Source organism: Mobula hypostoma, chromosome 23 (genome assembly GCF_963921235.1).
Source record: "Mobula hypostoma chromosome 23, sMobHyp1.1, whole genome shotgun sequence".
Classification (NCBI taxonomy): Eukaryota; Metazoa; Chordata; class Chondrichthyes; order Myliobatiformes; family Myliobatidae; genus Mobula; species Mobula hypostoma.
In genome coordinates this window covers 52,596,700-52,608,928 of record NC_086119.1, presented here as the reverse complement: position 1 = coordinate 52,608,928, position 12,229 = coordinate 52,596,700, and the positions used below count along the sequence as shown (strand labels likewise).

The window sequence follows — 12,229 nt, the reverse complement described above, 5'->3', positions numbered from 1 at the left end:
ACTTGAAAGGATTGTTGAGATCACTGGATGGAGAGAGCAGGTGAGACAAAGGGCAAGAGTCACCTGTGGGATAGTCTCAGCACATTAGGTAGGTGGAAGAGAGCAGTGAGATGCAAACAGAGCTGTCTGTCCACAATGCCGGAAGCAGAGGGGAATGTCTGGACTGTGACCAGCCTGAGTTCCAGGATTTGAATCTTGAGCAACAGCTGATGCTAATATGTCCACCCATGAGGCTGTGTCTGTGAACAACATGATTCAGGGGAAATCCCTGTATCTCAGGACAGGGCTGTGTCCATGAACAACATGATTCAGGGGAAATCCCTGTATCTCAGGACAGGGTTGTGTCTGTGTACAACATGATTCAGGGAAAATCCCTTGTATCTCAGGGAAGGGTTGTGTCTGTGTACAACATGATTCAGGGGAAATCGCTGTATCTCAGGACAGGGCTGTGTCTGTGAACAACATGATTCAGGGGAAATCCCTGTATCTCAGGACAGGGTTGTGTCTGTGAACAACATGATTCACGGTAAATCCCTGTATCTCAGGACAGGGTTGTGTCTGTGAACAACATGATTCAGGGGAAATTCCTGTATCTCAGGACAGGGCTGTGTCTGTATACAACACGATTCACGGTAAATCCCTGTATCTCAGGACAGGGCTGTGTCTGTGTACAACACGGTTCACGGTAAATCCCTGTATCTCAGGACAGGGCTGTGTCTGTGAACAACATGATTCAGGGGAAATCCCTGTATCTCAGGACAGGATTGTGTCTGTGTACAACATGATTCAGGGAAAATCCCTTGTATCTCAGGGCAGGGTTGTGTCTGTGTACAACATGATTCAGGGGAAATCGCTGTATCTCAGGACAGGGCTGTGTCTGTGAACAACATGATTCAGGGGAAATCCCTGTATCTCAGGACAGGGTTGTGTCTGTGAACAACATGATTCAGGAGAAATCCCTGTATCTCAGAAGAGGGTTGTGTCTGTGAACAACATGATTCAGGGGAAATTCCTGTATCTCAGTACAGGGCTGTGTCTGTGTACAACACGATTCATGGTAAATCCCTGTATCTCAGGACAGGGCTGTGTCTGTGTACAACATGATTCAGGGGAAATCCCTGTATCTCAGGACAGGGTTGTGTCTGTGAACAACATGATTCAGGGGAAATTCCTGTATCTCAGGACAGTGCTGTGTCTGTGCACAACACGATTCACGGTAAATCCCTGTATCTCAGGACAGGGCTGTGTCTGTGAACACCATGATTCAGGGGAAATCCCTGTATCTCAGGACAGGGTTGTGTCTGGGTACAACATGATTCAGGGAAAATCCCTTGTATCTCAGGACAGGGCTGTGTCTGTGAACAACATGATTCAGGGGAAATTCCTGTATCTCAGGACAGGGCTGTGTCTGTGAACAACATGATTCAGGGTAAATCCCTGTATCTCAGGACAGGGTTGTGTCTGTGTACAACATGATTCAGGGAAAATCCCTTGTATCTCAGGACAGGGTTGTGTCTGTGTACAACATGATTCAAGGGAAATCCCTCTGTATCTCAGGACAGGGTTGTGTCTGGGTACAACATGATTCAGGAGAAATCACTGTACCTCAGGGCAGGGTTGTGTCTGTGTACAACATGATTCAGGGGAAATCCCTGTATCTCAGGACAGGGCTGTGTCTGAATGGTATGATTCAGGGGGACAATTTACAATGATCAATTAACCTAGTAAGTAGTTTGTCTTTGGACTGTGGGAGGAAGCTGGAGCTCCTGGAGGAAACCCTTGTATAAACTCCTTACAGATGGCGCTGTCATTGAAATCTGAACAGTGGATGCCCTGCTATGCCACCATGTTGTTATTCCTGTTAATGCTCCAGCATATTTACATATCACTTTTGCATGTTACGCGGTGCTATAATGCATTTTCCTTTGCACCCAGTCAGTCTGAAGGAGCTGCAGATTGAACTTCCAGCATTTGAGTATCAGCTTGTCACAGAAAGTTGTAACAGACAAGCACTCCAGATCCCGGCTCCTGACCTTGATGTTCCCCACCGAGCTCCGGCTATGGCTGCACACTCCACTCAACCTTAGACCAGTGAGTGAGCCAGTGCCAAAGCTTCATCGGTTCTGAACTGCTAGCATTTCGCTGTGTGATGTAGTCAGAGCTGTGGGACTATTCCTTCCAGCCATCTAATGATCATTCTGATTGGTGCTCTCGTAGTTAGGTTATGTTGAGGTCCTGTTTTGGCATGGTATGGCTGCCGCTCATTTCTCCTTCCAGGCCTACAAGGTAAGTTCCATCCAGCACGGCTCTGACCAGTTTCTCACCTCGCAAAGTTATTCCATGGATTCCGAGCTGCTGCTTCCCTTTCCGCTGTTCAGCGGATTTGGAATCGCAGCAAGTATGGCAATTTCCAATGTGCTTTTGACTCTGATACAAAGTAGTGCCAGTAGCCATTGCGGACCAATTTAGGGCCCACTACCTGTTCTAGTTTAAATTAAGCCCTCCTCAGACAGTGGAGCTCACGTGTCTACAGAACTGGACTCCGGGCTTGAGCAGAATTGGAATTGGTTGATTATTATCACATGTACTGAGGAACAGGGAAAACTGTCTTGCAGACAGATCAATTTATTACTCAGTACATCGAGGTAAAGCTATTACTGAGTACAGAATGAAGTGTAACAGCTACAGAGAAAGTGCAGGGGAGGTGGACAATGTACAACAGATGCAGCTGAGGCGGAAAGTGCACAGGCAGGTTAAAGTCACAGCCAGTCTTCAACATTACGTATGTGTCCACAGACTCAGATATATTATTTGCTTTGCTGAATACTAACAAGGACCTGCTTCTACGCCCCACCGCTTGTACATGTCCCTGGGTGTGACTGAAACCGCTGTAGAAGCTGACGGGCTCAGCCTCTGACATTTCCACTGACCGTGACCACAAGACTTCATTCTCTCCCCCACAGAACTCAGCTTCTGCACTGACCTGGGCACCAGAACAGAAGGTGAGCACGCACAGGAGCTCTGCTCACCGCAGTGCGCGCACAGGAGCTCCGCTCACCGCGGCGCGCGCACAGGAGCTCCGCTAACCGCAGTGGGTGCACAGGAGCTCCGCTCACCGCGGCGCGCGCACAGGAGCTCCACTCACCCCGGCGCGCGCACAGGAGCTCCACTCACCCCGGCGCGCGCACAGGAGCTCCGCTAACCACAGTGGGTGCACAGCAGCTCCACTCACCATGGTGCGCGCACAGGAGCTCCGCTCACCCCGGCGCGCGCACAGGAGCTCCGCTAACCGCAGTGGGTGCACAGGAGCTCCACTCACCGCGGTGCGCGCACAGGAGCTCCGCTCAATACAGTGCACGCACAGGAGCTCCGCTCACCGCGGTGCGCGCACAGGAGCTCCGCTCACCATGGTGCGCGCACAGGAGCTCCGCTCACCCCGGCGCGCGCACAGGAGCTCCGCTAACCGCAGTGGGTGCACAGGAGCTCCACTCACCGCGGTGCGCGCACAGGAGCTCCGCTCAATACAGTGCACGTACAGGAGCTCCGCTCACCCCGGTGCACGCACAGGAGCTCCGCTCACCGCAGTGCACGCACAGGAGCTCCGCTCACCCCGGTGCACGCACAGGAGCTCCGCTCAATACAGTGCACGCACAGGAGCTCGGCTCACCCCGGCGCACGCACAGGAGCTCCGCTCAATACAGTGCACGCACAGGAGCTCCGCTCAATACAGTGCACGCACAGGAGCTCCGCTCACCCCAGTGCACGCACAGCACCCTTACCTTGTTTCTTTCGAGGTTCCTTACTGAAGTGAACATGGTACAGTCATGGTGTAGTGAGGGGATGTGGGGAAGTGAAAAAGAATTGGAGGATGATGTGGCAGTGAGCAAAGAGAAAGGGAGCAGCATTTCTGTCAACGTGCAGTGCATTCTGGCAAATTTCTGTCGACATGGAATGCATTCTGGCGAATTTCTGTCTATGTGTAGCACATTCCGGCGAATTCCTGTCGACCTGCAGCGCATTCTGGCTAATTTCTGTCGACGTGCGGCACATTCAGGTGAATTCCTGTCGACACGGTGCGCATTCCGGTGAATTGTGACACATCGGGAACCTTACCTATTTTGCCTCTACTAAGTGGTTGCCCCAATTAGCCAAAGTTTCACCTTTTAGCTGAGTAACAAGTTATGTATTTAAATGAAATACAGTACAAATTAGAACACTACCAATACCTCTGGTGACTATCTGTTGTATCCAATGATAACAGGAAACCTGTGAGGGAGTGTTTTAAAAGTAAGGAAGCTGTTTCACTGTGGTAGTTCTACTCCCTTGACTTTGGAAGTCTGTACAGAGGTACGAGTGGACGTTGCAACTGGGGTCTTCCCTAGTTGGAATGATGACCATGACCTCTTCTGTGCCTTGTCGTGCCCTTGCTCTCCATGTAGCATTGCTCTCCTGCTGTTGGATTTTGTACTCCCAGACTGACAGAGATGCCTTTGCTTGCTGGGACAGGCAAGTCCCTATCTCACCAGGGTATGAAACCTGCTGCCTACCCTCACCCGGTTTAGTCTGCCTGTCAAAGTGGTGGACCTGGGTGTGGACACTGTCACATGCAAACAGCGACTTGGAGGCACAGCTGAGAGTTGAGAGTCTGGTGGGGACCAAAGGCAAGACTCAAGATGACTGTCCATACCTTTAAATTCTTTGTAGTTGCCAACTGGTTGAAGGGGTGGAAAGATTTTATTTTCACTCCTGGCGTTTCCAAGACTGAATGCTCGAAACCGCAGTGAGCAAAACAGTTCTCAATTGTCTTGCTGTTTATTTCTCACCAGCTATCAGTGACAAAAATCGCTGCTTTTTGAACACACATGTGCACAACTGATGCTATTGAAAAGCTGTTCGCTGTAAGCTCAGTGTAGTGTGTAACGGTCACACAAGTGCACGTGACTGACACTAGTTGGAAACTGTTCGGCAAAGTCTCCTGTCCTCATTAAGCAGCAGAGTGACCCAAATAAATGAAGAGAATCCCGGCTATTATCTCAATTAGTTTTCGTTCTTTAAGAGCTGTCCCAAATACACGACTGCCTCCTGTAGGACTGTTTGAGGTAACTTATTTTTATTCTTTCTTACTTCTAATATTTGTATATCTGTGCACTTTTAATGCTGCTGTGACACTGTGATTTCCTTTGGGATCAATAACCGATGACCCAATGCACCGTATGTTACTAACTATTTTAGCTGGCCATGTGTTCCACTTGAGGGGTACTTGCAGTGGTGTGGGATTTCTATCTGTTCGCTGCCAGAAGCTCGTGTTGTGTTGATTGAACAGACATGACGATACAGCCTAGCAAAGCTCACAGACCCCATGTTCTCTGTTTGCACCCCAGATGAACACAGACCATCCCCATTGATAACACAGACCATCCCCATTGATAGTACAGCCTGGCAAAGCTCACAGACACAATGTTCTCTGTTTGCACCCCAGATGAACACAGACCGTCCCCATTATTTTCCATTGATGGAGGAAGGCTGTGGATGAAGTTGCAGTTCACTTCACTGCTTAAAGATTAGTATTAACGATTGTTTCAGTGTACACGTGACAAATAAGACAGTGAGATATGTTGGTTGTGTCAATGACCAGCCTGCCAGTGCCTCCACGCTTCCAGTGCCAACGTGGCATGCCCACAACCAACTAAACCTTACTTGCCACGTCGCCAGCTGGGGTTTCCTCAATGCGCTCGAAGCGATGGGATCTCTCCTGCTATCCTGGGTTATTCCTTAGACCGTTGTGCCTGTCACGCTGGGCACCTGCGAGCGCAGATGGTGCTGTCTGGCTGTATCGCTCCAGGCTATTCCATGGAGGGTGACTGTCATCTCCAGTCAGATTGGGAAGGGTTTGCCCACCTGGAATCCAGTGACAGAGCAGAAAGGCTCTGTGGCCCGAGAGCTGATGCTGAACCTGCAATCCACTGACCTCCTGGGCAATGCTGGTAAATACTTAGAAGCATGAGTAAGAGCAAGTTACAATTTCAAAATTGCTTTCCTCATGTTAATAGCTTTAAATATGCTTTCTGAGCATTTTACTTGTTTATGTTTACAATGTAATACAATCCATTTTACTTTGGCAAGTTTTGCTGACTGTCGGAGCTGGTCAAGATGTTTCTGCCTCGGTTTCTTCCCAGGCCACCTGCCAGTGCTTGAATCTTCCACTGAATACTGCCCAGTCAATGTCTCTGGTGCCCACTCCGCTGAATCTGGCACCTGGCCTGGGAACAAGGGTGCGATGCATCCCGGGGTGCAGTCGGGTACTAACACATCTCACTGTCCCTGTTGCAGGAAGCAAGTGAGTGGGGACGCAGGAAAAGACAGTGAGCTGCCGGATGTGTGTGAGGACGAGGCCATTTCCTGAGGGCCCGAAGCTCATGCATGCTGCATTCAGCCTGTCGCACGCTCGTTTCCAACCTGTCTTCGCTCTTCATTACCACGCGGCCTTCCATGGACTACAGCTTCCGATTAAACCCGAGAGGGGTCCTGACCAGCTGGCAGATGTGACCACAAGGGCAAGGCGAGGAAGTGAAATGGTTCCCCCGCTCTTGAAGCTTCCTCATTGGACGAGACGGATTGTGTCGCTGTGGAAGGTCGGTGTGCTCAGCCCGCACCAGCTCGCCGTCCTGTGAACTGCTTCCGGGTTACCGAGTGACCCTCCATCATCCATCCTCCGCCGCCAGACAGAACCCTAGAAACGGGACACATCAGGAGCTTCAATGCAGGTGACGAGTGTCAGAAACCGACTTGTACCATCAACCTCATGTCCTGTTGCCCTGGACTGGGAGGGTGCAGGCTGTTCTGTTCTCTGTGATCCTGTCAGGGTGACGTGCAGTGGCCAGGACTCTCCCCAAAGTCAAAGGTTATTGTCGTCTGCACCAGTACAGTGAAAAACTTACTTGCCGCAGCATCGCGGGCACAGAGCGTCAGGGACACGACATTCACAAGCAAAGCATAGCCCGTACAAAATTAGTACAAAACAAGACAAAGTTGTACTGTAGTGGCAAGTGATCCGTGTTGCTATACTGAGGTGGTGGTTAGGGTTGTGCCACTTGGTTTAAGTACCAAGTGAATGAAGCTGTTCTTGAACCTGGTGGTGTGAGACTTGAGACAGATCCCCGGTGTGGATCTTTGATGTTGGACATTGCCTTCTCGAGTAGTGCGTCCAGTAGATACTAGCAATGGTGGGGAGAGATTTGCCTGTGATTGATATATTGACCAACACCACTAACACGTACATCTGTCCCCTGAATGACGTAGTTTAGCAAATTATTTGATTTAATAAACAAAAGTTTATTCAAATGACCACAGTATCTCAGAACATTGGATCTTCATAAAACACTGCTCACTGTAACAAATTAAAATACGGTTATCACTATCGAGCCCCCGATGGGATCACTGGTCCCAGAAATTCCCTTTTGTACTCATGAATACCATGAGTGTCTTCTCCAGGGACATGGGCATGGACATGACCCTAAAAGAGGGGCAAGGCAATCAGCTCTGGCAGACCCCCCGACTGCCCACCATCTTGGGCAGGCCCAGGAGCAAACAGACCAGGAAACCCGCCGTGACCCAGACCCCGCCCCTCCCCCACCGCGTGACCTAAGGAGCCCGGGGTTGAACTGCGGCCGGAACCTGAGGAGCAGAGACTCAGAGAGAGGATACAACCTCTCACACTCCATACGTGCACGATGCATCAACTCCCGGCCACAGAATTGACAGGGGGCTGGGGATAGCAAATTGTCCAGCAGATTCATGAAACATAGATAAGTTGCCACGTTAATGACTGGGATGATTCACAATTTGTTGGTGTGCTTGGGTAGAGCTTTGTGGATGTGGGCTGCAGGAAGGTGATCCTGAGGGTGGGCAAGAGGTGATGAGTCTTTCCAGGTGTCGGAAGGCTGGGTCACCTCATCCATTGGATTACCTGTCCAGTGAGATGCCTACCTTTGCTGGGGGTGGCACAGGTGAGCGGTGGAATGGAAGAGCATTCTAGCCTGCCTTGGGTCATCAGGCACAGTATGGACATGTCCTTTAGGATCCCCAGAGATCCCTTGGAATCAAGAGGCAGCAGTGAAGGTTACTAGGTTGGAGTGGGTGGGGGGGGGTCATTTTTGTCTACAGCATGCAAGGGGGAATGGTGAAGCTGACTCCATAACTGGAACTGCCCTGCGATTAATGGAGCAGGTCAGTGGTGAGTGGGGCCTAGCATGAGACCAGGGTGTGACATCCTGAAGAAGGGTCTTGGCCCAGAATGTCGACTGTACTCATTTCCATAGATGCTACCTGGCCTGCCGAGTTCCTCCAGCATTTTGTGTGTTGCTTGGATTTCCAGCATCTGTAGAGTTTTGTGTCTGTAGCCCATTATTAGTCAGGTGCTAACACCTTGGAAACTTTGGTATACGGGGGACTCAGGATTGTAAATCCATATCTCCCTGAAGATGGCAACACCAGGTAGTGAAGGTTGTGTTTAGCTTGCTTGCCTTCATAGCCAGGTTATTGTGATGAGTGTCAGGAAAACATGGTACAGATGTATAAGACATTGGTTAGGTGAAACATGGAACTGAGTGCGGTCCCAGTCGCTGCACTGTGGAACAAATGTGCTGACAGTAGAGAGAGTGCGGAAGAGATTCATCCGGATGTTGCATTGCAGGGTTTTACTCACAAGGGAAGATTGGATAGACTGCGATTGCTGTCACTGGAGCATTTTGGAGGTTTATAAAATCATAAAGAGCATAGATAGAGTCAATGGTCACAGTCTTTCTCTCAGGGCAGGGGCTTTCTGGTGAGCGGGAAAAGATTTAAAGGGTACCCGCAGAAGAATTTTTGTTGGTAGAAATTAGTAGGTAAACGGAGCTAACTGCCAGAGGAAGTGGTGGACAGGAGTACAATCACATTTAAAATGCTGTGATGATACTTGCCTCTGTGAGGGATTGGGCCAGATGCAGGGAAATGAGATGAATGTAGATAAGCACCTTGGTCAGCATGGCGCTATGCTGCTTTCACAGTGACTCGACTGGTCTCCAACACCTCAGCCCTGCTCTCTGAACCTGGTGCCTCCAATCCCAGCACTGGGGCTCTCACCAGCTCCAGCTGCCTTGCCCATAGCCCCCAGTCCCTGCCTCAGGACTGGCCAGCGGCGGTGTGGGATCTGCCTGTGTAGTGATGGGGAATGGCTACGTGTCGTCGTTAATGCCTTGTGACTGTTGTAGACCGTTAGGTCCTGCTCTACTTGGGGCAGATTTCTGAATGCTCTGCTGATGTCGTTAGAGCCACCGGCTATTTCACAGCCGATCCTCACACACACCGTACCAGGCACATAAGGCAAGCCCCAGCAGGCTTTTCTCAGAGCGAGGAACTCGTCTGCCCACGCTGAAGAAATCACCAGGTATAAATTATCTTTAAAATCCTTAGGATTAGAGCTTTCATTCTTTGCAGATGAGGGTTGAATCACCCGTTAAAGAGGGAATACTCCCCTCTGTCCCTCTCCATTAATTGAAGGCAGGATCAGTAATAAGACCATAAGATACAAGAGCAGAATTAGGCCGTTTGGCCCATCGAGTCTGCTCTGCCATTTCATCATGGCTGATCCAATCTTCCTCTCAGCCCCAATCTCCTGCCTTCCCTCTGTATCCTTTCATGCCCTGACCAATCAAGAATATATCAACCTCCGCCTTAAATATACATAAAAGTTTGGCCTCCACAGTTGCCTGTGGCTATAATTCTACAGATTCACCGCTCTCAGGTTTAAAGAAATTCCTCCTCATCTATGTTCTAAATGGACACCCCTCTATTCTGAGGCTGTGTCCTCTGGTCTAGACTCTCCCACCATTGGAAACATCCTCTCCACATCCACTCTGTCAAGGCCTTTCACCACTTGATAAGTTTCAATGAGGTCACCCCTCATCCCTCTGAATTTAGTGAACAGAGGCCCAGAGCTATCAAATGCTCCTCATATGACAAGTCACTCAATCCTGGAATCATTTTCACGAACCTCCTTTGACCCCTCCAGTGAACAGCCTCTCATTGACGTGAGAACTGGCACATGGCCTACTGCCCTGCCTGGCGGTGCTGTGAGGTGTTCGGGGTGAGAGTTGCCCTGCTGGTCAGTGGCACGGCGGAGAGGCAGCAGTGATACTTAGTGAAGAGGGAGAGGCAGTGGCGGCTGGTCTGAGCAGTGTGGCTCGGAGCCACTTCCCAGCAGACTGGGAAATGCCCATGGTTTGGGAAGGTTGTGTGGAGAAGGCAAGGTGGTGTGGGTCACGCTGGACGCTGTGCCCTGCGCCCTGCAGGTGTTGAATGCGACCTCTGCATTCCCCTTCACCCTGGTGCTGCTGAGAACTACGATAGGTGAGACTTTTAGAGTAACCAGAGTCAGTCCCACACTCCCACAGAAAGGAATGGGACTCCACACTGTTCCACTGTCTTACCCTATGGGTAAAAATCATCCTTCCCCTGCACCACCTGTCAATCTATACCCTATCCCTACACCCAGGGCCTAGTGCTGAGGCTCCTACCTCAAAATACTGCCACACTCAGTCACAGCTGGACCAGACTGGCAATGCCTGGCTCCTTCTGCTTGCCACCCTTGTTCAGCTGGCACTGTGGGCAAATGGTTCATCACCATCTCACGCATCTGGTGTGAACAGCTGGTGAGGGGAGTTCCTGGGCTGCAGGCCTTGTCTTGGTCACCCACAACCTCTAACTCACTGTTGGTGGGCTGGGTCAATGTACCACCTTGAGCCCCTGGCGAGGGGGTGAACGGACCGGCAGCCTGAGCCCAGCAGGTACTCAATGGGATTTGTCACTGTAGGAAGCGAGTAGCCCAGCAGAAGCTGTATGGACCACCAGTAGCCCTCCATCGGAGAGTGCAGTCCCTCCATAACATGCCTGGCCTTCCGTGCATGGTCCCCAGCTGTATTGTACCCAGCATGGCAACCAAGGTTACATGGTGTGTCTATGTCCTATTGCGGTGCAGCGCATGGAATGCCAGTGGCCACACCGGTCTGTGTGGCTGACGAGACAGTGTGCTCTTTAATGTCCAGTCCTCTTGCCTTGTAGTCAGGGGCACTGAACTGTTGTGAAGTCTCCCGGTATCTTTATTTTTACTTTGATCTTGTCGGAATACCCCGTGTCACCCTTCCCGCATCAGCTGGATTGTAAAACTCAGTGTTTGCTGTGACTGATGAACCTACACTGCCCACTACGGTTTATGCATGATGCCACTGTAATTAGTCTGGGGAGAGATGCAACTGTTGTTCTGTACATATGTATTAATACAAAGAGCATATTTTTTGCATGTTTTTATATTCTCAAGGTAAGATGAAAAGGATCTCCAATAACTTACCCATAATGAGTGATGATGGACTCATCTGATTCATGGAAAGCAAGATGACTAAATTTAAAGTTCAATAAACTTGTTATATCCTAAACTCTACATGACTTTCAACCTGTGTCTGTTTTGATCTTTGATTATGAGTAGAATATTGCACTTCCCTAATTTTGGCTGATGGTCCTCCCAGGGTTTGTTTATAAGGTGCTGGGGCCTGCAACAACGGACAAGTTACCGGAGGAACTCGGGACAGTCTCTGGTGTGAAATAAATGGCTGATGGTTCAGGTCAAGACCCCTTATCTGGAAAAATATTTCTGCAATGCCAAGTCTCTCTCATATGTCTCTCATGAAACTTCTCTGCTCCTGGAGGGGTTCCATAATGCCTCAGCTTTCCACTTGAGGAAATGTCCTTATCACCATCTGAAATCAGTCCAAAGCCTTGATGAGAGTGATATAACCATATAACAATTACAGCACGGAAACAGGCCATCTCGGCCCTTCTAGTCCATGCTGAACTCTTACTCTCACCTAGTCCCACCGACCTGCACTCAGCCCATAACCCTCCATTCCTTTCCTGTCCATCTAGCAGTCCAATTTAACTTTAAATGACAACATCGAACCTACCTCAACCACTTCCGCTGGAAGCTCGTTCCACACAGCTACCACTCTCTGAGTAAAGAAGTTCCCCCTCATGTTACCCCTAAACTTTTGCCCTCTAACTCTCAACTCATGTCCTCTTGTTTGAATCTCCCCCACTCTCAATGGAAAAAGCCTATCCACGTCAACTCTATCTATCCCCCTCATAATTTTAAATATCTCTATCAAGTCCCCCCTCAACCTTCTACGTTCCAAAGAAT

The 12,229-nt window shown here is 49.9% G+C and overlaps 1 protein-coding gene across 14 annotated transcripts in view; it reads left to right on the top strand.

Annotated features, from left to right (window-relative positions):
* The window catches only part of camkk1a (calcium/calmodulin-dependent protein kinase kinase 1, alpha a), a 201,924-nt gene extending 190,418 nt beyond the window's left edge, over nucleotides 1-11,506 (top strand). For 13 of the 14 annotated variants that reach the window (XM_063031522.1, XM_063031527.1, XM_063031524.1 and 10 more), the window contains one exon: nucleotides 6,331-11,506. In XM_063031522.1, the coding sequence (XP_062887592.1) occupies nucleotides 6,331-6,403 (73 nt within the window). In that variant the 3' untranslated portion in view covers nucleotides 6,404-11,506. The remainder of the gene's footprint in view (nucleotides 1-6,330) is intronic. The other variant, XM_063031530.1, reaches the window with a different exon arrangement.
* Nucleotides 11,507-12,229: the final 723 nt, after the last annotated feature.